This window comes from Melanotaenia boesemani, chromosome 4 (genome assembly GCF_017639745.1).
Source record: "Melanotaenia boesemani isolate fMelBoe1 chromosome 4, fMelBoe1.pri, whole genome shotgun sequence".
NCBI lineage: Eukaryota > Metazoa > Chordata > Actinopteri > Atheriniformes > Melanotaeniidae > Melanotaenia > Melanotaenia boesemani.
Window position 1 is genome coordinate 6871196 of NC_055685.1, and position 24721 is coordinate 6895916.

General features: G+C 40.6%; 1 protein-coding gene across 1 annotated transcript; it reads left to right on the forward strand.

Annotated features, from left to right (window-relative positions):
* Positions 1-48: 48 nt before the first annotated feature.
* Positions 49-22277, forward strand: srp68 (signal recognition particle 68). Its single transcript, XM_041983236.1, has 16 exons — positions 49-187; positions 582-648; positions 2167-2280; positions 2467-2662; positions 2795-2877; positions 3006-3115; positions 3237-3316; positions 3622-3762; positions 13812-13910; positions 14021-14085; positions 16649-16802; positions 17052-17146; positions 17389-17518; positions 17616-17691; positions 17805-17857; positions 20738-22277. The coding sequence occupies exons 1-16, from the start codon at positions 100-102 to the stop codon at positions 20963-20965; spliced, it is 1779 nt and encodes a 592-aa protein (XP_041839170.1). The 5' UTR covers positions 49-99; the 3' UTR covers positions 20966-22277.
* Positions 22278-24721: the final 2444 nt, after the last annotated feature.

Consider the following 24721-nt stretch of genomic DNA (forward strand, 5'->3'; position numbering starts at 1 on the left):
TCGCGAGGTTTAGCCAGTCCCCCGTCCTGTACCGTCATTGGTCCGTGGTTGTACATTTGACTGAGCATGTGTCTATTGCTTAGCTATTAGCCTGTAGAGATGGCCGCAGACAAGCACAACGAAGCTAAAGTTTCTCCCACGGAAGAAAATAAGGAAAATATACACGAGGAAGGACTTGGTTTGGAGAGTATCCTTTACAGCACTACATGCGTACAGGGGGGTTAATTTGTCCCCGTGCGAACCCGTTTTTTGGTGGGGCTATGAAGCTAACTTTAGCTTGCTAGCTAGCTCCCGTAAAAGATAACGTTAGCGTAATAAGGCTACGTGTCATATTGAAGCAGGCTGTAAGTCATTGGCATTAAAGCAAATTAATTTACTTTTTAAAAAATATACTGAATTAAAAAGTTAAGAATGCTTGTTTCGTAACAAAAATATAATTTTATGTTGTACTCTTTTAACTGTCACTCTGTAAGTTATCGTAATTCTTGATTCATTCATCTACTGCCAGCCTGACTGACATACACTTACCCCCCTGTAACCTGATGGTGTTTATAAGATTGTTCCTTTACAGTGAACTGCAGTTTTACAGATCATTAAGGAGTCCCAGCAGCAGCATGGCCTCAGGCACGGAGACTACCAGAGATACAGGTTTGCTCTCATTTACTGTATGATCCAGAAGATGGGAGATCAGGGACTGCCGACTAATATTAAGCTGTGTGCATATTATCTCTTTTATTACTTTTATTTCTAAATACATATCCACAGTTTATTTGTATTTTCAGAAATGAAACCCCAACCCATGTACAAACTAGTCTCTGCTTTTAGACCAATGATAGATATTGAAAATATACTGTACTCTGATTTTAAGGTTATTTTAGTAGTTTGTAAACGTCTTAATGGTCTTGGGCCTTCTCATTTATCTGACCTGCTTTTATTTTTACTGAGAACCTCAGGCAGCAGAGACCATTCATGTTTTTTAAAAAAAGAGGCTCCAAACCTAACTTCATTTAAAATTGTTATTTTGTTTAGTCAATCTTATTTTATTATCTATTTACTAAATTTAATTATGTACTAATTTATTTAAAAAATGACTTTATTTAAAAAATTATTATTATTATTATTTTTTTTACTTTTTCAGTTCTGTTTTTATGGTTTTGTTTTTCTAAGCGACATTGCTTTTATGACTCTTTTACCTATACTTTCATACCTGTCGCTCTCGTTTGTTGTTATTATTATTATTCATTCATTTATTTTTGTAGGTTTATTTGATTTTTTGCTTTTAACATTTTTACCTCCAGTCAGTGCTTCTCATGGATCCTCCACGCTGGGAGCTTGGCCTGCAGGGTTTTGGTCATGGGAAAGGCTTTGGTCGGGGTGGCATGGGGGTCTTGCACTGCAACCATATGGTTGAGGTGCAGGCCCGGCCTGGCTGGATCTGGGGTGTTCCTGTGGTGGCTGTCCTTGTGGTCATTATGGCTCCTGGTGTGGACAGATCCCAAGATATTGTTTCCTCACAGCAGCATCAAGCCAGATTATATACCTATATTAAGTTAAGAGATGGGCTGGAAAGGGTGTGTGTAAGAGAGTGTGTAAGAGTGGGTCTGTGTTTAAATTATTTTATATTCTCTTCAATATGCAAACGTTGTTTTCGTTACGTACAGCACTTTTTGCTACTCATATCATGTATGAAAAGTGCTTTATAAATATAATTTTATTGATAGGTTGAAAACTGGGTATCTGTTGCCATATGGTCCACAAAATGTGTTCCAAGTCTGCAAACATCACTTTGAATCACAATTTTTAAGTTAGGCAGTAAAAAGCTGGACGAATTCTTCTTTAACAAGTTTATCGTATCAAATGTTTACCACATTTGCTTTAATAATCACCCAAAGATTTATGTCTGGCACTATATAATTACTTACCACTGGTGTCATAAAAATCTGCATGGTATAAATTGTATTTTTGTGGGGTTTACATTGTGCAGGTCAGTATCACTAAAATATTTAAAAGAATAGAGTGAAAAGTTCTGTGTTTGTCTCAAATATGAACAGCTGATTGATATTTCAGACTCTTAGGACAACACTTTTTTCTCAACCAAAAACATTATTTTATTATATTGACGTGTGCAGAGACATTAATTTTATGCAAAATACCTTTTCTTTGCAGGGGCTACTGCTCCCGTAGGCTGCGTCGCCTACGAAAGGCTCTTGGCTTCAAAATGGGCAACCGACACAAGTTTGTTGGGAAGAAGGTCACCGTAGAAGTGCTTTCAGACAGTAGGTTGGTAAAGTCCAGTTTGATGTAGAGCTTTAACTTACTGATGCTGTGAAGGAGTCTTGATATTACTAGTAAAGATCCTGATACGTCACAAACGTCACAAACGGCCACAATTATTACAGTTTCCAGTATGTTTTAGAAAAATATATGGGAAAACAGCTGGTTCACCTATTCCTCTTTCTTTCCCAGGTACCTCCTGCTGGTTCTGATGGAGGCAGAGCGTGCATGGAGCTACGCCATGCAGCTAAAGCAGGAGGCAAACACAGAACCACGGAAGCGATTCCATCTACTTGCACGGCTACGCAAAGCTGCCAAGCACAGTGAGAAGCTGGAGAAGCTCTGCGAGAGCCCCCGGGTCGATGCCAAGACCAAACTGGAGGCACAGGTATGCTTGAGGTTCATGTGCCTCAGCTCAAATTTTTCTTGTCACTGGCCACCACAAGCCAGTGAACCAGGTTTGAAAACCCTGCTTTGTGTTACCCTCAGAACACCGAAAGCTAATATATCTTTATTCTAGGCGTACACTGCTTACCTGACTGGGATGGTGGATTTTGAGCTGCAGGAATGGAAACTTGCCATGGAAGCCTTCAACAAGTGCAAGTAAGTTTGAGCCTGACTGCGGCTTTCTTAATATTGTGGCAGAACAAGCTGAAGTCTGTTCAATCTCTGCTTCATGCTCTCCAGATTTGTATGAACGCTTACAAATATAAACCCTTTATTTTTGTCAGGACCATCTATGAGAAACTGGCCAGTGCATTCACAGAGGAGATGGCAGTTCTGTATCGTCAGCGTGTGGACGAGATATCGCCCAACATCCGTTACTGTGCTTACAACATTGGTGAGCATCACTTCAACCCTTCTCCTGGATTTCAAAGCCATCCTTGGATATTACTGAGAGACTTCAGCTTGACTCCGGCACCTCCCACACTGTGTAACTGTGTTTTAATCTAAAATTGTAGGTGACCAAAACGCCATCAATGACTTGATGCAGATGAGGCTGACTGGTGGAGGAGGTGGCATGATGGCTGAGAAGCTAGAGGTAAATATGTAAATATGAAGTGGTTTGACATTTAAAATGGTTGTTATGATGAGGTGAAATAAACTTGATTTTTTTTTTATAATAAATTATATTGTTAACTTTGTACTTATAGTGTGTGTATATATATATATATATAAAATATGAATGCTTTCCTGTACTGCATTATTGAATAACAACACTCTTTCTGTTCTGACGTACTTGTAGGCGTGTATGTGGTTGAAATGGTCCATAGGTCAATATGGACGATGGCTAATTCATTTGAAATATTTATATTTACCCTCTTCCCCATCCTCATCCCCTCTCAGGCCCTGATCACTCAGGCAAGAACCAAGCAGGCCGCCACAATGAGTGAGGTGGAGTGGCGAGGACGGACGGTGCCTGTGAAGATTGACAAGGCCCGCATTTTCCTGCTGGGTCTGGCAGATAACGAGGCTGCCATTGCCCAGGTCAGTATCTCCTGCTTTTAGTTCATGTAAACTAAATGCTTTCATTAAGCAGCCCTGTGTATTGTTATATTTCAGTATTTACAAAGTTGTAATTTAATTTCTCTTATTCCTAAATGACACTTGGGCAGGGCTCCAGACTAACTTTTTTTACGAGGAGCGTATTGACCCCTAACTTAAAATTTTAGGAGCGCAAGCAGAAAATTTAGGGGCGCACACTGAAATCGCTTTGCAAACCACATATTCACATTTCCTCTCATTTTCACTGTATTAGTAATAAATACTTGAACAATAAATTCAGAAATTACTGTTTATAATTCACATTTTTTGCAGTTGACATAAAAAACATCTTACTAATACAAAACAAGCAGACATAGAAGTTGTCAAATCAGATTTGATGATTTGATTTGATTTTCATTTTGTAGTCGAAGCAGAACGTCAACTTTGTCACCGTCATCCCCCCATAGGGCATGGTATGACTAGTCCATGTAGTTCCTGGTAATAAACAGCTTCATGGACTGATGCTCCTCTCCATCCACTGTTCCAACTCCTCAGTAAGACAAGTAGCTATTGGCTGTCCTAACAGTCGCTAATTAGCATAATTGTAATGGATGCTGCCATAAAGAGGGATGTTGTGGAAAAGGCAAAAATTGATGAAAAACAACCTAAAATGTTTAGAAGAGCAAAAAACAAATAAATACATAAAATAAAATAATTCTGTCAATATTTTCTTTATTTTTTAGTTCAGTTTTTAAGTGGCTTTTGTTTTTTTAATTAAGAGTCTTTAACATTTCACAATACTTTGTAAATATTTTTGTCCACACTCTTCATTAATAGACATTACTCTGCCGGTAAGCCAGCGCAGGGTCATCCAGCAGCAGTTTTGTACGTTTCATTTTCAGCCTGGTCATGAAACAGAGGTGAACGTCGTCTGCTCTGAATACAGCTGGGAACGCTAGAGGGGTCTGAAAACTCGCTAAATATAGCAACAAAGTCGCTGAGTTGGCACCACTGAGGAATGTTAAATTCCCCCAAGACCCACATAAGCCAATCACAGTGGTCATTCGTCCCCGCTCACACTCACATTGGCTTCTTCTTCATTGGTGTTTGTCTGCTTTTTCTCGAATTGAAGTTAGTTTGAGTCGGCAAACCAGCAGCTAATTTGTGAATTACTGGGCTGAAGAGGGGAGCAGACGTTTGTTAGCGACAAAATAAATTCAGTTATAACTACTACAAGAAAAACACCGGCAAATGTGTTGGTCGCCATCGCGCGAGTAGATGAAAAATTCACTCGCACTGTCTCACATTTTAGTCGCAAAATGCGACCGTTTGGTCGCAGTCTGGAGCTCTGCACTTGGGCATGAATTCTAGTAGCATTTACGAGCTTTACTTGAGAGGCAGAATCTCATTTTACTACAGAGAACTGCAGCGTTTTTGTCGCTCATGTTCAGACGGTAGCCAACCTGCTCCAGACCTTCAGTCCATAGTCCTTCAACATGCTGTGTGTGGGAACTTTTAGGCCCGTCCTGATTTGATTCGATTATGATTCAGATGACTGGGATGCAATTTATAAAAGTTATTGATGCAGCCTTTTTCCCCGTATGTTTACTTGATACTTTAATAAGCAATGTATTTTAATTTCTTTTAATAATACAACAAATGGAAGGGATTTGGCAATTCTTCTTGAAGGTTGAATGTGTCAACATTTGTCCCAGCACTGCAAGGAAAATTTGCCCATGGCAGCATTTTACAGTAAATTCATACAAAATTCAGCATATTCTGAATCACAAACATAAGTAATGGACTTCTAACCAGCATTAATCTGCCGTGTAATAATGTACAATGCATGATACAGTGAAAAAATAACTGAATATGAATTTATTAAAATCACATCTTTCATTTAAAAAAGAAAACAGAATTTTGTATCAGCAGCTTTTATACTAATTGAATGCTTGTGAAATACTATTGCTATTGCAAACCAGGTTTTTCTTCCCCTTTCGAGTGGAAACATGTGACATGGTTCCTCATGTTTTGTCCTGTCCCCAAGATATTTTAGTTTAGTTAGACACAACTTGCATATTGAGTAGATCTTTCCCTTTTTGCCTTCATCGTCATAGAAGCCGAAGTACTTCTACATCAGGGGTGTTCAGCTTTGGTCCTCGAGGGCCACAATCCTGCAGGTTTTAAATGTTTCCCTGCTCCATCACACCTGATTCAAATAAAACGTCTCTCCTCAACAGCTTGTTGTCAAGTTCTGCCCAAACATGTTGACCCATTGATCTGATTCAGTTGTGATTCAGGTCAACCTGCTGGACAGTGGCCCTCAAGGACCATCTTTGGACACTTCTGTTCCACATGCTAGCTTTTAACTCAGATGGTGCAATTTGGAGTTTTGCTTTTTGCATTCCTCAATATTGTGTTTATTAACTAATGGTGTTTTTTTTTTCAACATTTGTACATCGATTCTTAATCATCTGCATTGCAGTTCATCTAAAAAAGCAACTGTTTGCCTCACCCCTAGCAAGCACTCTGATCGAGATAACAGTTAGTAATGTTACGGTGTGTCAGGCAGGAATGCTTTCTGGACCCCCAAGAGGCAGACGCTGAGCAACCAAAAACAGCAGAGAGTGGTTGGGTTAAGAAACAAAAGGGAATTTAATAGAGTCTCTTGAACAGTATCCAAAGCGCAGTATAAACCACAGGCAGGATCCAGGAATCACGATGGTTCACGGTAGGCAGAGTGGAGGACAGGCTGAGCGCTTGTGTGGAGCTGGCTTGAGCTGGAGATGGATGAGAATCAATGCAACAGGAAAGCAATCCAGGAGGGAGGCGTAGCAGGCAGGGCTGACAGAATCCAACGACCAGGAACCTGAACACAAGACAGCGTTAGAAGACACGAGTTGGGATTTTAAGCAGAGATCTAGAGAGGCCACAATATACCAGGAAGTAACTGGACGATCCGGCGAGGAATGAGGAAACATCCGGTGTTTAAGTATGCAGTGGTTGATGGGATGAATGAGGTCCTGGTGTGAAGATCAGCCCAGGTGAGGTGATTGCTGCTGCTGCTGACACTCTCCTGGCTGGGGACAGACATGACGCACAAGACAGACAGAGGGAGCCAGACGCACACACTAGGGCAATCCAGAAACATAAACACACATAGGGGGGACAGACAGGGACCCTAACAAGTAAGTGTTGAGGTTTCTGATGACACTAAATAATAGCTAGCTAATAATGCTTACAAGGCTCTTAAACTACATTTACACTACAGTTCTTACAGCTCAAATACGATTTTTTGCGTGGTTGTTCACATTATCATTTAAATGTGACCTCCATCACACTGCAGTGTAAACTGTACACGGCCCTGAAGTGGTCCGGTATGCTGTGTTTAGTGAAGTAAATATGGATGCTACATGTTTGTGTCTTCATTTGGAAGTTCTTGAGCAGTTGGATTCCACAAAACTATGACCAACTGATGTGGGAAAGAAGGAGATTAAGAGAATAAATGTTAACAATAGTGTTTTGTGCAGCAGTGGCTGCTACCTTTGTGGAAGTTGAGTCCCTTTTGCCTTCCGTGTGAATGGCGCCTCATCTGCTAGGGGTGTGTTAAAGGTGATCTTGGTGTTTCTGATAACTGCACCACATTATAGATGCTGTTTTGCCCCCATGTTTAATATGTCAAATGACAACTTTCATATTTTTCCATTGTTTTGTATCTGTGCTGACAGGGAATCATTGACAGAATAATGTATGGTTACAGTAGATTCTAATCATATTTTGTATACATATGTAGTCTTTACATCTTTTATTCAATTTATTCTCTACTGTATGATATATTTGTAGTGGATTCTGTGTACAGAACTGTGCAGAAGCCACCCCACATTTCTTCATCATATCTTGGTAAGTTGCATTTGTAGATACAGCACTGGTTAATCTTGCGTTGGATACCTTTTTAAATGATAAATGGGCTGTTCTTATTTAGCACTTTTCTGGTCATATGTTGACCACTCAAAGCACTTTTACACTACATGCCACATTCACCCTATCACATACACACTCATACAGCCCTTCTATTGTTAGTGCTTTTTACCCATCACATGCATTCATACCTCGGTAGACACATCGGGAGGCAATGTGGGGTTCAGTGTCTTGCCCAAGGACGCTTTGGCATGTAGTCGAGTTGGCGTATAGTCGAGTTGGCATGTAGTCGAGTTGGCGTATAGTCGAGTTGGCATGTAGTCGAGTTGGCGTATAGTCGAGTTGGCATGTAGTCGAGTTGGCGTATAGTCGGGGGAAGCGAGGAATATTACAGTCCTGCCTTAGGATCATGTAGTCCGGTGTTACTTCTACAGCCATCAAAGGTACAAATCTTGATCGTCGTTGCAACATATTGAGAAAAACATACATTCTCAGTTTAAGTCAGAAACTTTGTCGCCCTTTTTGCATCTGGAGGGGAGAGGAGGGAGGGAGGTGAGTTTTCCTTTTCTCATGTGGTAGGAGAGTCCCAAATGGCCACCTCTACGTCAGGTATGAGGGTGGAAAACTAAACCTGATTAAAACCAGTAGGGGGCGTCTTGAGCCAACTTTAATCCCATTAAAATTATGATTTATTTATTTTAACAGCAGCATTGGTGGTTTTTAAGTCATAATGTTGCTTATAGCTCAGATATATTTGAGGATTCACTACCCCTTGAATGATTTCTAGATTGATGATAATGGGACTTAGCAACCAACTAAAGAACATATTAACTGAAAGTAGTAGATACCTAGATTGAAAATGCTTTTAAAAATGGGCAAATCTCTAGAGAATAAGTTTTGATGACTTGGAGAACTTTCCCTGAAGATATCTTTAAAAGATTACAAGAAAATCTGACTTCTCTTTGTACATGAATATAAAGAAATGTCGAAATGACTCAAAACCTTTTGCACAGTGTTGTGTAATTCATTACAAATGTGGTCTTTTTTTCTTTTTTTATTCATTATTATTATTATTATTATTATTATTATTATAAAGTTTGTTTCCTCTTTCTGCAGCTGTCTTCATGCAGTCGTTAAGTCAGACTTATTATAAACAATAACCCGTCACCACTGAGCAGCTCTCCAGCTGATCCAGTTCAGGCCAGTCCTTACATGCGTTTAACAGTTCTTGCAGCCCCCTAAATGACCAGTACAGGGCGCTATCCGTTGTAGAGTTTGACATGTCCCATCAGTGTCACCACGACTTGTCCTGCTTTGTGCTCTCCAGTTCAGCACTCCCTGCAGACACACCTGACACACCCTCAGCCACTCAGTCCTGTGGCATGCAGCATCTCTCAACAAACGACTGCATTCTGTGCATTTCAACCCACACATAGATGCAGGACTACACCCAGAAGCAGGTCTCTGTGCACGGATTTGGCTTCTCTAAGCAATTTAGTTTCAGATGGGTCCTTCTGGGACCCAAATGTAGCCCCACATGCTATTATTAAACCAACAATGGTGATAACAGATTTTTTTTTTCTTCTGATATATTACAGATTAAGAAGATACATTAGAATAAAACATACCAGCTTCTCTCTGTATTGTGCCTGATTTGTAGCTCCTAGTAGGTGGGATCAGTAAAAACCTAGTTTTGTGAAACTTCAGTCCCAGTTGACTGTCTTTGAACAGCAGTGGATGCTCAGCAGGTTGAGCTGGTCATGCTAGGCCTCGACAGGGTGTTGGTAAACGTGTGTAACACTAAGTAATGTAACCGTTCTGGGTGGATGAAAGCAGCCCTTTGAGCCATTTGGTAGTAATTATCACTGCTAGGAATTTTTTTGGAGTGTTCCTCCTTAATGTTTGTTCAACACATTCAACACAAATGGACAGTTTTATCCAGCAAAGCCTTCAATATTAATTAAAACCATAAATCTGAATGAATAAGCTGCTGGACTAAAACAAAGCCTTAAAAAAAAAAAACATGAACCTAATGCGGCCTGCAGATATTTAAGTGTACAGGTGAAACTCAAAGAACTAGAATATCACCCAAAACATAATTTGTTTCAGTAATTCAACCTAAAAAGATAAACTAATGTAGATGGTTGCTGACCTGACAGTTGTGCAGAAAACCTCAGTGACTCCCTCCACAAGGAAGGAAAGGCTCGGAAGGTAATTGCAAAAGAATTTGGATGCTCTGAAAGTGCTGTATCAAAGCACATCAGTAAAAAGTTGAGTGGAAGGAAAAATGGTGTGGGGGGGAAACATGCTCAACCCGCAGAGGTGAAACAGCCTGGAGACGATCGTCAGGAAAAGGCCGTTCAGAAATGTGGGGAAGCTTCACAGGGAGTGGATTGCGACTGGAGTTAGTGCTTCCAGAGCCACCACACACAGACGGATCCTGGACATGGCTTCACATGTCGTATTCCTCTAGTCAAGCCGCTCCTGAAAACAACACAATGTCAGAGGCATCTTAGATGGGCTAAAGAACAAAATGAACTGCTCTGTTGAGCAGTGGTCCAAAGGACGCTTTTCTGATGAGGAAAATTCTGCATCCCATTTGGAAATCTAGGTCCTGGAGTCTGGTGGAAGAATAGAAAGGCAACGATCCAAGACCCTTAGAGTGCAGCGTTAAGTTTCCACAGTCTGTTGTTTTTTTTTTTTAAAGGCGGTTACTACACAAATTCAGCATAAAGATCCAGAAATCTGGAAACTTGTACTCCCAGATTGACCGATCATAAGGGAGTACATCCACGTAACAGTCTGCGTAGCAGGGGTGCACGTCAGGTCAGGACGCCGCGCAAGTATAAATCTGCCTTTAAAGTCCAGCGTGAAGTTTCCACAGTCGGTGTTGTTGTAGGAGCCATGTCATCTGGTGGTGTTCCACTGGGCTTTAAGTCCAGAGTCCACGCAGCCGTCTACCAGGAGGTTTTAGAGCACTTTTTGGAGCTTTTTGGAGATGCTGACTTTACTTTCCAGCAGCACCTGACACCTGCCCACACTGCCACAAGAACCAGAACCTGGTTCAATGACCAAGGGATTACTGTGGCCAACAAACCCTCCTGACCTGAACCCCGAAGAAAATCTATAGAGCATTGCGAAGAGAAAGATGAGACACATGACACCGAGCAATGCAGATTATGCTATTGAAGCATCCTGGTCTTCCATTCCACCCCAGCAGGGCCACAGGCTGATAACATCCATGCAACACCGCGTTGAGACAGGAATTCATGCTGAAGGGCCTCAAACCAAGTACTGAGTTCATATGCAGGACTATACTCTTCAGATGGTCGACATTTCTGGATTCAGAATCCATTTTCATTGATTCCATGTAATCTCATTTTCTGATGTTTTTGATTTTTTGCCTTTTCACAAGCTGCAAGCCGTAATCATCACAATTAGAACAATAAATATCTCACTTTGCATATAACGAGTCTATATAATATATTCGTTTCCCTTTTTAAGTTGAATTACTGAAATAAGTGAAGTTGTGCTCTATCCTCATTTTGAGTTTTACTTGTATCCTACGAGTAACGCGAGCCGTTTGGATTAGTGTGTTGATGAAAGGCAGATAAGATGTAGAACGATCTTATCACTGACAAAGATCTGAACCCTGAAATTCCAGTGTGCTTAATTGATGAGTTATGTGCAGGAATGTAGGCTACAAGCAGCCAGCCAGACAACATACCTGCATCTTTCCCCCAGTTCACCGCAGTCATTCCTGCTTAGACTGTTGCTCTTTGTAGTAGTTGGTAGGTGAATTGTCGGTTTGCACAGTCCTTTCTAATTAGTAACAAACCAAAACAAGAGCGGATACATTCGTATTTTTATATCAAGTGTTAGCCAGACGTAAGTTTATATGTGATGTCTGAAGATGTCACTTTTAACACAGAAGGCTGGTATTAAACAGATTTTTGGAGGGTTTTTGAACAAGGCTCCAGACTAACTTTCTGCATTGGTTGTACTGGTGCGCCTAACTTTTTCTTTTAAATTTGCACCAGCAAAAAAATTGAAGTGCGTTCACGTTTTGTCATTTTCTCTAAACCATTTCGTTTTTACCTTTTTTACCCAAAGACATTGACAGTTAAATTATTGTGAAGAAGAAATGATAGTTGGGAAAATGTTCATCTTCATTTAAGTATGAATGTTAAGAAGAAGAAAATTTTTTTTAAATTAAACCGGAGGTGCTAGCTTTACTGTACTGAATGAAGCTAAACATTAGCTACTAAATTTTATTGATTATCTACTTGGACTTGGATTTTGTGAAAAGGAAGCTTCTCTTTGGCTTTATTATATGCCCGCTTTATGGCTGCTCAACCAGCCATAAACATCCAGTTTTTTAAGTGTGCGACAGTCTCTCGTATCATTTTGTCAGCAGTTGATTTTTCCGTTGATCTTCTGCAGGACTCAAACACTCGGATTGAGTTTGATGGCGGCTGCTGTCGTTTGGAGTGACGATCCTGCTTGTTTTCCAGTCATTCTCAGCCTGATTTTTCACCAGGAACAGATACAGTTTTTAAACTTTTTCTAGAACCGTGTGTCGTTTGAATTTCGTAGAAATATGTTCATACCAAAAAAATCCGATTTTTAAGTTTTAGTTTGTTTTTTTTAATAGTATCAGATTTATTTTTGCTCGGCCGTTCACATTATCATTTAAATGCGACCGACCTTCATCCCACTGAAGTGTGAACAGTATGTGGCCCTGAAGTGAAGCGCAGAGAAAAACATGACGTCACGCAATGCATAGTTTTTACAAATGTAATGGTTGCTTCGTGTCTGTTTATCAGTTTGGAAGTGTCTGCCCACTCTGAACCAATGAAGTTATGCCCGATTAAAAAAAGAAAGGAGACTGAGAAAAAGGAGAGCGCAAATGTTAACAATGGCCTTTTGTGGAGCTGTTTTTTTTGTGGCTCCTACTTCTGTACAGAGGCATGTACAACAATGCAGCGGAGTTTGACTGTGCAGTCCTGCACCTGTCCAATTATTCCTACCTGCACCCGTTAGGATGATTACCAACCCCGACCCATGGATGTCTTCCAGAGAAATCTGAACCCGACCCGACGATGTAGAAAATAAAACGAGACCCGACCCGCACGTTAACATATTCTAGTTATAAATACACCCCCGCCCCTCCCTTCATTGCATTATTTTTCCTAATTTGTTCTTATAGTTAAAGTGATGATGTTGTTTTTGTCATTGTTTTCATTCACAATAAAAAAGGAAAAGACAACAACACAGTAAATATTGTGAAACAGCAGAATTGTGCCGTTTGACGTCAAAGTCGGATGAAATGTGTTGTGACTGTTCAGACTGAGGTCACTTCCACACAGATCTGATTCGTATCTGGTCTAGGACCACGTATGAAAGTGACCTGTTCATTTGGCTCAGTCACTGTGAAAAACTCTTAAAATGGTGGGAAAAACTGATCACACTCACGTATGAGCAAATTCCACCAACTGTGAAATTCCATGATTCTGTTTTCCACATCCCAGTAAATACAGGGTCCTACTGATGCCTGGACAGTTACCTCAGTCATGACAGCTGTCAGGAATCAGGACCACATGGATGTGATTGAAATGTATTTGTCTTCATAAAAAAACAACTCATTTTTCTTCCTCTCGAAATGATATGACTCTGCTGTCTCATCCTGCTGCTGCTCAGAGCCAGTGGGAGGAGAAGACCAAGACCAAGCCCTTCTCTGACTTCTCTGTGTGGTCACACCATGTCAGTCTGGGTCAAAATGACCCTCCTATTTAAAGCATCGAGTGTAAAATATCAACCAGTTCTTTCACACTTTTAGTCCGATGTAAATGAAATGTAAGGAAGATCATAGTATTGAACAACCCTCATTATTTTCAGACTATTTGATGAATCATGGTTTCATTCTTCCCGGAGCTCGGAGGGAACAGGATGCACAGGCAGACATTCGGGGAGATAAAAGTCCAACACCTAGACCTGAGAAATGTTAGACACGCCGGTTCAAAATAAAAAATCTCAACAAAGTTTTGGTTGCATATGCTACCAAAATGGTCGGACTCTAGAGCCTTGTTGAATAATGCCAGTATTCCCTAAAACATGCTCACTTTTTTGTGCAGGCAGCTAACGAGGACACCAAAGAGCATCTGTATGAGACTCTGCTGGCCGAGTGCAGAGACACCATCCAAGCTGTGAGAGAGGAGCTGAAGAGCGAGGCGGTAAGATCCGTCGGCTTGAGTAGGAAAGGCTGTGGGAATATAGACGGTGTGGAAAATGGAAAAATGAGTGTGGAAAGAAACTTAACAAAGGTCATCGCTCATGTTTGTAGAAGCAGCGCGAGAGGAGCTCTGATAATGACAGCGGGAAGGTGTCCAACCTTCAGTTCCTGCACAGGTAAAATCAAAATAAATACTAGAGCCTAAATATCAGTAAGGATGTGTTTATCTTAAAGATGCTGGATTCAGACTCCTTGTTTTGGTTCAGCAGGTGTTTTTTTGTTTGTTTGTTTTTTTTTTCCTCCATCGTACATTTCTTCATCAGGTTTCCTACTGCAGAAAATATGGGTTTTATTTTTAGAATTATCCAGGTCTGGATGAGAATGGAAAAGCATTTCCCTCTTCTGTTTACTAGAAAATCTAAAGCCAGAATTGGTAAATGTGAATATCTTAAACAAGCACGTTGCTTTCCTCGTAGATTTTGTATACGCACGTTGAATGTTATTATTTACGTCCAGTAATCCCGCACATGCACACTACGCTGGAGGGCAAAAAGCTCAGCTTTCGTGATGACCAAAACATTGTAGTGTACAAGTATATCGTCATTTTGACCAAATCTGTTCACATAATGAAAACTAAAGATTTAGGTATTACTAATTTAGATCATCTTTGTGCAGATGATCGCGAAAGGCACAGTGCAAAGCTAACTGTATTTAGCGAAAAGCTTACAGACCCATTTAAAATAGCTGATCATCTATGGGTTGACAGTCCTCAGAAATGACCGCCAGTTCAGTATGGCGATATCTACAACTACCTCATTAACACGCCAGGAATTTATACAGCAGAGGCGACGAAGGCATGCAAGTCACTAGATGGACATAACTTCTTTGTGTCTGGACATGTGGGGGAGATATTGTACCACAGCAATGAACACATGAACGTAGTGTGTTTCTTAACGTGTGCCGTAATGCCATCGCAGAAGATAACCGACAAGAAACGGAAGCATCAGGTGTGGATCTGCTTGGAAAAATTAAAAGGCTACGTAGTGTCTGCCCACTGCACATGCAAAGCAGGGTAAGAATTCATATCCAGTCGCATTCTCCTCATGGCCGTTATCCACTGCTTTCCACGTTTTACATCCGCTGGAAACCTATTAAATTTGACATGACTGTCCTTCTTTTGTCTATTTGTGCAGCCTACAGCGCTACACGTGTTAACCATACTGATCTAATAATATTTCAGGGCGAGATTTAGATTTAGCGTAACTTGCTTTCAACTTCACGTCTTCTGACAGTGGAGGGCACCGGCTTTTCTTGTCCTCCAACTGGAAACTGGGTCAAAGAGCAAGTGGGCGTGACGTCACTTGTCAATGTGCCTATAAACAATTGTGAAAACTCAAGTTAGGCATTTTAGATTTTAGTCCTTTTTTTTTTTTTTTTTTTTTTGAGTCGTGAGTTAATAGGAAACCATGGTAACCATATTCACTCGTTCAGCCCTGTTTCCAACAACTGGTGGAAACTGGGAAAGGTGGCAGAATATCTCATCTCATCCATTCTGCTGTTTTTCGGACCTTTGGTGCTCCAATCCTGCTGGTCGACCTTAAGGGGTGGAGCTCGACACACTGCAATCCATTGATTGATTTAAGGAATCGTCACTTCCTGTGTGATGCGGAAATGGGAACAAAGCAGAAACTACTCCATGTTTAAATATATGGTGGATTTTTTTATTTTGCCTTTTAAAGCCACATGCCAAGAAGAAAGAATACAAACTGCAGGATGTCCACCGTTGTCATGCTTTGTTTCTGTGTTGTGTTCGTCTTAAAATTCGCGTCACACTATTACGTAGCTGACACATCTATCACTAGAATAAAAAATAAAATCATTAAAAGACAGACATAAGAAAACACGACAGTCATAAAACCCTCATTTAACTAAGCAGCCTGTTTGAATAAAAATGTTTTCAACAACTTTTTAAAAGAATCAGCACAATCTAAACATGTCAACGAGAGAGGCAGCGCTTTCCACAATTTGGGTGCCACTTCCTGAAAGGATCGATCTCCTCTGGTGCTGAAGCGTGCACGTGAAACTACTAGTAATGTGTGATCTGAGACCGCAGAGCACGGCCTGGTACGTGTAAATGAAAAAGGTCAGATGTAGGGATGAGCCTGACCGCGTAGAGCTCTAGAAGTAAGGACCAGTACTTTAAAATGAATTTAGAAATGCACGGCTGCTGGGTGAGGTTGGCTGTGGAAGCACAACAGAACCGCTTGGTGGAAATGGCTCCGTCTAGGCTGGAAGCAAAGGTTCCCCGTTGAATGAAAAGTTTGTGATTCGGGCCATTTCCTGAAGACAATACACAGACCACAGTTTGCTCCAATGTGTAAACAGAATTTCACGATTAATGGCTTAATAAACTTAGCTAAGTTTGAAAGTGGGTGATATAAAACATCTAGATGTCTGTATGCACGTAAAAAATAAAACAGAGAAATGGATGAAAAAACGGGACATCTGAGTCGTCCAGATTTATGGAGTTTTGAAATGGAAATTGAAGGAACGCTGGTTTCACCACTCAATCTATTTTACTTTCAAATGAGCCAAATCCTCATTATTCAGAAGCTAGGAGGATGTTTGGCTCAGGCGCTGTATGTTGCCTGACATCCTGCTACAATGTGAATGTCGTCTGAGCTCCAAACTAGAGACTTCTCTTTATTTAGTCTGATCTGTGATGTTTTTCTCTCCCAGCTATCTGACTTACATCAAACTGTGTACGTTGGTGAAGAGGAATGAGAGCATGGCTCACACTTTGCAGGCTAAACTGAAGGAGACTGAAGCTGATGAAAACAAGAGGGGGCCTCGCCCTCAAGATCTCATTCGACTCTATGACATCATCCTACAGGTACATGTCTGGAATACATTAGGATTGTTTTTTAACGATGAAGCTTTGGCTCTTTGAGGGTTTTTGTTCCTTAAAATCTTACTTTTTTACAACCTTTCTTCTATATTTGAAGGAACAGTTAATGAGAAAATGACCAGTAACACTAACTTGTGTGTTTGATCTTTCTTGTGGAGGGATGTCTACATAACAGTGCTTAACAGGGGTGTGTACTCCCTCCATTTTCTCCACCCTCTCTGTCTACCTCTGCAGAGTCTGGCTGAGCTCTCCACCCTGCAGGGTCTGGAGGATGACCACACCTTCCAGAAGGAGGTATCCCTCAAGCTGCTGGTCTACAAGGCCTACAGGTCTGTTTTTCTAAAGTTTTCCGTGGAGTGTTTAATTGATCTGCTTGTAAAACAGTTAAATAATCAGACAAATGTAAAGAACTAAATTTATCTGATATATTTCAGTCTCACCTTCAGTTAATATTCATATTGTTGGAAAAAACTTTCTTTATGGTTGATATTGGATAATATCTTTGTTTGATGCAGAGTTTCTGCAGATGCATATTCTGGTAATGTGATGCTGCCCTCTTCTCCTCATGCAGGTGTTTCTTTATAGCTCAGTCTTATGTGCTGGTCAAAAAGTGGAGCGAGGCCTTGGTGCTGTATGAGCGGGTGTCGAAATATGCCAAGGAGGCCCAATCTAAGGCTAAAAGTCTAAACAATAGTCTGAAGGTTTGTACGAATGCATGGACAAACTAGCACCACACTTCAGTTTAAAAACCATAAATGTCTCTGTGTGATGATTAATATCCATCCTGAAATCCTGCAGGACCTTCCTGACATTCAGGAGCTCATTGCTGAGGTCAATGCTGAAAAATACTCACTTCAAGCTGCTGCCATTTTAGGTGAGCTGGTTGGTTGTCTTACCTACGATTTTGTTTTTACGTTACAGGACATCATTGAAGCTTCTTATTTTCTGTTTGGTTGTGTGTAACATACTGAAAAATGTGTGTTTCAGACACTGATGAGACTGCAGAAGTTTCCTCTCAGCAGCAGGTGAAGGACAACACGGTAAGAAGACATCTACAGCACACCTGAGACATTTTGTACAAGCTGTAACCTGAACTGTCTTTGAATGCAACACAGATATGAACACAAACAGCATTTATGTTCTCTGCAGTGTTGGACTGATTTTTTGTGATATTCAGACCCTTCTCAGACACGTTTTACATCAGCTGCAGGAAAATGTCTCTGTATTCGTATCATTGTTGAGCTGTAAATCAGGTTTCTGACGACATTCCTCACTTGCACAGCAGTAACTATTCATGCTGCGTCAACCAGCGATAGCTGAGTTGTGTGGATGATGTGATCTTAAGCAGGAGTCAGATAGAGTAACAGAAATATAGAAAGCTTCTAATAAACATCTCTGAGAAAAAATAACGCTTTAATTAGGCTGAACGATCTGTTTGAAAATGGACATTACGGTGTGCATGTGTGCTGCGTTTAGAGACGGGGGGTGTGGGAGGAGTTCCCATCTTTGGTTAGTGGTCACATTTTAAACAGATTGGTTGGACTGACATGACAGCTATCACTGACGTGAGCAGGCCAGCCACTGCACGTCATAGATTGAGATGTGCTATCTAACGTGCTGTTTGTTGACACTTCGGCATGTATCTGATGTGATAGATCTGACATCTTGTTGTTAAATCTAGTTCCTGTTTCAGTTAGGCTGTACTGGAAGGCTTTTACCAAAATCACACTGACAAGAGTTGTACAGGTTTAAGACATTCATAGAAGAAATAGCCAACTAAGGATGGCGCTGATAATGGCGACATGCAGCAGCATTTTGTGAGTGTGTCAGTGGTGCATTTCTATGTGTCTTACCTGTCTGAAATTAATTACTAGCCCATCTCAAAGTTGCCAGAAAACTGTGAAAGAAATTCACAATGACTCACCAGAGTTGGAGTGGTCTTATACTACTCCGGATAGTTATATGTCACATTTTGTGTAGGCTCTGCGTGCACCGGGAGCCGTGAATTCCTCTTACTCCTGCTTTCTCAGGACCGGGATATCTCATCCTGCGCTGGATAGAGGGAAGACCATTATGGGGTTAAAATTTAAAAAAGTGCCTAGTTTTCCTCATGCTCAGTTGGTAAATGAATTAAATGGCTTTTACAACTGTTTTAATGTCCATGATTTTAGTAATGAGCCGGGGCTCCACTGAGAAATCCCTCGTGTAGCCTGGAGCAGGTAGTTTATAAGCACTTTGATTTTAGTCACTTCACAGGAGGGAGAACTGTTCTGGGCAATTGGATGACGAAATCTTATTTATTTATTTATTTACTTTTACTTTCTTCCTTATTTATATACTTAAATTAATATTTTATTAAACTTGATTAATCCCAGCTGGGAAATTCTTTCCCTTGAATCTAGAAGAAGTCAGTTATTGTCCCCGTACCCAAAATTAACACGACCAAATGTCTTAATGACTACAGACCAGTAGCCCTTACCCCCCTTGTTCTAAAAACATTTAAAAATGCAAAAGAAGCACCGTTAGTTATGGTTCAGGCGAATCTGGACCCCTTTCAGTTTGCTTTTAGTTCCTGTAGGGGGGTGGACGATGCCATCAGCACCCTGCTGAACCAAAGATGTTGGTGCAACTACTATTGATTGACTTTTCTTCGGCTTTAACTGTATCCAGCCTCATAAACAAGCACAAAGAATTAGGACCCGTGACGTAGATCCGAGGCTAATTTGTTGGCTCGTGGACATCTGGAGCCGATGTTTGGAGCCAATATTGCTTCTGTTCTCTCAATTTACATCATAAAAATGACAATAAAAACAATGTTAACAGTCTTGTTTTTTTAAAGACAGATTTATTAAAATCAAAGTTCTAAGTCTTCCAAGTTTAGGAGCTGCAGGTTATAATAGAGGAAACGGACGCTCTGCATTTTCTCCCATTAGCCTGTCGTTCATGACTTCATTCAGTAGTGTGTAACATTGCCAAAACAAGAGATGATCTCTCCTTCGACCATGAAAAACCAGGCAGTTGAGGTGGTTCATCGATATAAGTACTCTGGCACCCTGACTGACCATAAGCTCATATTTGTGGATGCTGTGTGAAGAAAACATGTCAGTAACTGTTGGTTTATCACAAACTCCAAAACTTTGATGTTGATGCTACGTTTTTAAGAATGTTTTATTGAATCTGTGCTTCCCTTTTTAAGTGAGTAGGCTTCTGAGCCAATAAATAAATAAATATCAACTCCGGGGTGTTGTCAAGCTTTGCAGCAAGGTTGTGAGAATCCTCTTGAGCAACCTGGAGGACATTTTGAAGACTAGTGCTTATTTGACTTTCTGTTGCCTTTCCATCATCTCCAACCAGTCTGCCCATTCTCCTCTGACATCAACAAGACATTCTGGTCCAGAAAACTGCTGCTCACTGGATATTTTCTCTTCTCCAGACCGTCCTCTGGAAACCCTAGAGATGGTTGTGTGTGAAAATCCCAGTAAATACACTGACCAACAACCATACCACATTTAAAGTCACTTAAATCCTCTTTCTTCCTCGTTCTGATGCTCAGTTTGAACTTCAGCAAGTCGTCTTCGCCATGTCGCCACGACTAGATGTTTTGTTTCTGTCGTGTGATTGGCTGATTAGATATTTGTGTTAACAAGCAGTGAAACAGATGGACCTGACAAAAGTGGACAGCGAGAGTATAAAAGGAAAGACAGAGGGCCTTCTTCTCTTGAGTTGATGTAGAAACTAAACATCTAACATTAACATTTGATTAGAAAGTGGTCTTTTTTGTAAATTCCTAAACAGTTGAAACATCTATAATTTAGTGAGTTTTTTTTTTTTTCACGTGTGTCTCTAAAAGTATATCACTTTTTCTATTTCCTTTATCTCTAATTAAAATAAACCCATTTAATCTCTTCTCCTCCACACAGCCTCTCTGTGACCGCCTGGAAAACTTCCGCTTGGACACCACTCTCGTAGGAAAGCAGCCCAATCTGGTCCAGTTCCCCCCTGACTTCCAGCCAATCCCCTGCAAGCCGCTTTTCTTCGATCTAGCCCTCAACCACGTGACCTTCCCACCGCTGGATGATAAGGTGGAGCAGAAGGGCAAGGGCGGCCTGACCGGCTACATCAAGGGCATCTTTGGCTTTGGCAGCTAAGTCGTTGACCTGCACTCGATGGCAACAAGGCCCGACGTTTCACAGCCATCCAGACGTAGTTCAACTGGAATCATTTAAGTTCCTTTTAAAAGTTTAATTTTTAGTGCCTATGTGCAAAATGGTGGGGGTCTGCAGTTCTGCAGGAAGGAGGAATGCGTCAGATCTCCAAGGAAAGAATATAGATGAGAAATTATTCTACTTTTCAAGTAGCAATATGACCCAAAGTTAGCTGCTGCCTCTAGTGATGCTACCAGACCTACAGCTGTCACAGGGTTAATGCTGTCTTATTCATAGTTACAGCCAAGTTAGAGTCAACAAGCCATTGTGGAGCTCTTAGGTTATTTGTTTCAGTTATATATGTGCCATCGTGTAGCTTGGTTTTCTTTGTTCCCGTGTGACTGTTTTTTTTTAACGATTAAAATCAGCACCTGCATGAAATTATTCTGCAAACTGATGAATTTTATCATAATTTTTCATTTCACTTTCAGGATTCATCACTGATAAAATGTGATGTTTTCCTCATTTTAAGTGATTTTTGCTCTGTTTCTGATGTCACATTTCCAGATAAAAGTAATTTAAGGTGAGATAAAGGTAAAGCCACGGACACCATCCAAGCTTTTTATTCCAAACTCAAACCTGGTTAGTCGTGTTATTGATTTGAGTGGAGTCTTTGTAATATACCCCCTTAGTTTTAGTTAAATGTACATTATAAACTGTTAAATGTTTGTCTGGTGACATTTGGCATCAAACCACTGTGGGTTCAGACAAGGGTCCAGCTGATTCACATCATCTGAATGGATACTCGTTTTCACGTGTTTTACAGCTGAAGTTCCTGCTGGTGTTGAACCTGCAGAAAACAGCAGATTTAAGGGACAGAGGAAGCTTTAAGCAGCCTCACATTCATCATCTCCCCTCGTAGTTTATCTTGACTCAGACAAATGTTTTCAACATGAATGGGAGTCCTGTGATGCTAGAAGCATCTTTTACCACCCATCGTATTTCAGGTGTAACGCTGACTTTGTTCCACACCCAAGCTGCTCATTTCTTCTGCTCCTGGAGGGACCTGGTTCACCTGCGACACCAGGTGAAACACTAGCTAGAGGACGGTTGTTGCTCACCCACTTGCACAGTTACCGTTTTGCTTACTTCTTACTTACTTTTGATGTTTAATGTTGAAAAGATTAAAATTTTCTTCCATAAGGCTGGAAACATATTAATCAGGACCAGTAACTGTTGAAGGAATCTGGGAAGAGGAGTGTGTGATTTTCATTTAGTCTCCAGGCTTGTGATTAAAAAAAATATTTGCAACAAACTCCGTTTTCTTGGTTTTTATTTACTCATTTCTCCTTTGGAGAAAAACTGTATTACAACGTCTTGTTCTAAAAACCTCCTTTAAAGGTTGTTCTGGGTGGGAGGTGTGTGTCACTACTTCTGTGGGTGTGTGAATGGGAGTGTGTAGGATGCCTCAGCAGGGTGTGTGTGTTCTAGGTTTTGTTTTATTTTGTTGGTATCTACATTTTCTGAGGTATGAATAACTCGTGTGTTTGCTCGATACAGCTGCAAATGAGGTTTTTTTTTGTTTGTTTTTGATGACGCGTCCTCTTGCATCTGCTGCCTGCCGCCAGTTTAACATTCCCATGAAAATAAAGAAACAAACATACACCATCAAGTTTACTTGTGTTTCTCTTAAGGTGGTTACTGGAAAGTCAGAGGTTATGAAATGACACAGATCATATGAAATCTGCTCATGTGAGAATCCTCGTTCACTCCAAGCTTTAAAGTTGGGTAAAAACTTAGTTGAAATGTTGGGACCAGTCGACCACGCTGTGCATAGTTAAGTGAAAGAGGATGACACACCCTCCCCGTGTTTCTGTCTTTGTTTCTTTTCAGTACACAGTTGCATGAAGAGGTTTGTAAACGCTGAAAATACTTGAGGAACCTTTGCAGGACTCTTATGTCTGAGTCATAATTACAGACCAACACCCTTTGGTCTGTAACTCCCTTTTCAGCTAAATCTGGAGAGATGTTGTGATGAGAAGATTTGACCAGTTCATTCGACCATATCTAGAATAAAATGTGCTCTTTAGCTCGTTCTAACACATCTCTGGCTTTTCCAGCTCCAGACTTTGACTAAACAGAGCACACATACAGTGGATATTTAAAAAATAAGGTCCAGTTAAAATGCCAGGTGCTTGTGATGTTATTTAAACAAAACAAAAAAAAACCTCACCAAACAAAACCTATAGCCATGGTGAAGCATGGTGGTGGCAGTATTATTCTATGAGGGTTGCTTTGCTTCAACTAGAAATGGGCTTTAGTCAAGTTGGAGTGAATTACAACCAGTTCCAAGTACCAAACACTTTGGCCAAAAGCCCCTCAGGCACAGAAAGCTGAACCTGGAGATGAATTTCAACTTTCAGCACCACAAGGATCTAATGATCTGAAGCATACAATCAAGTCAACGAAATAATGGCTTTATATATATATATATACACACACATATAAGAGATGCACCAGTCCATCGCTGGGCCAACACAGGAACAAACAACCATTCACACACACACACACACACTGACCACACATACACAGAGAGAACATGGAAGCTGGGCTGGTTTCTTCAGGTATTGTGTTATTGGGCAAATCTCAGGTTAATGCTTTTTGCTCCTAGAAATTCCAATATTCCTCCATTTGCACATTTGTTTTAACCCTCTGATTCAGACATGTTCTCAATCTATCTTTTTACATCAGATTCTTGCTCCACAAACTTTTCAAATTTTCCTTATTCGAGCCTGTCGAGTCTGGTTTTAGTTTAATACAAAGAGCTTTAACCACCTATAGGGTCAGAGAGCATCCTCTCTGTACAATTATTGTACCCAGTTGATGAATCCTAACGACTATGATGAAGCTTTGTAAGTTTTGAGTTTTAAATTCCTAAATCAGACATCTCGGGGTCCTTTCTAATCAAACCGCTAAACTTTGATATTCTCCTCACTTTTTCCATCTACTGGTGAAGTTTTCACTGGTTTCTGTTTTCTAACACTTCATGTCATCCAGGTTTTAGAAACCGCTGGGTATTCATTTGGAATTCATTGTAAAATATACAGTATCCAAGCAACATAAAAGAAAAATATGTGTTTTCCAGACAGGTGAACACACCCAGAGAGCAACGCTTGATGACTGGACCAATCAAAAATGTGCGCTCTCGCCTCTCTGCTGCAAGGAAAGCTGTCTGGCTGCATTCCTCGCCATGAATTCCCTTTGTTGAGATGCTGCGGAGAGACGCCCTGATCCTGAATGCCTTGCATGTCTGCACTGTAGATGCGACACACAGGACTTCATATGGAGCCGTCTTTATTTGCCAGCCTTATGACAGACACCTCTCTGGGGATTATGTAATAACATTTTTCCTCTGACCCCTGGGTGTTTGTTTGTTGACAGTATAAACTGTGCGTTCCTGTGTTTGGAGCTTCTCAAAGGATTGTGGTCTCAGGGAGAGGATGCATGTGAATGGAAACTTCAAGTTGTTGTAAAAAGCAAGTACATGAAGAAAACTTGGTTATTTAGAGGTTACTCGGTTATATCTATTATTTCCTCATCATCGGAGAATAAAGAGGTTTCAGCCATATTTCACCCACTTTTAAGAGATTTTAAATCACTTTTTGTTCTTAATTCGATCTTTTTTTTCTATCCAGCAGTAAATTATATTTGCTCAGATGAATCCTGTTGGCTTCCAGCATCCCTCCAGCCAGTGGACTC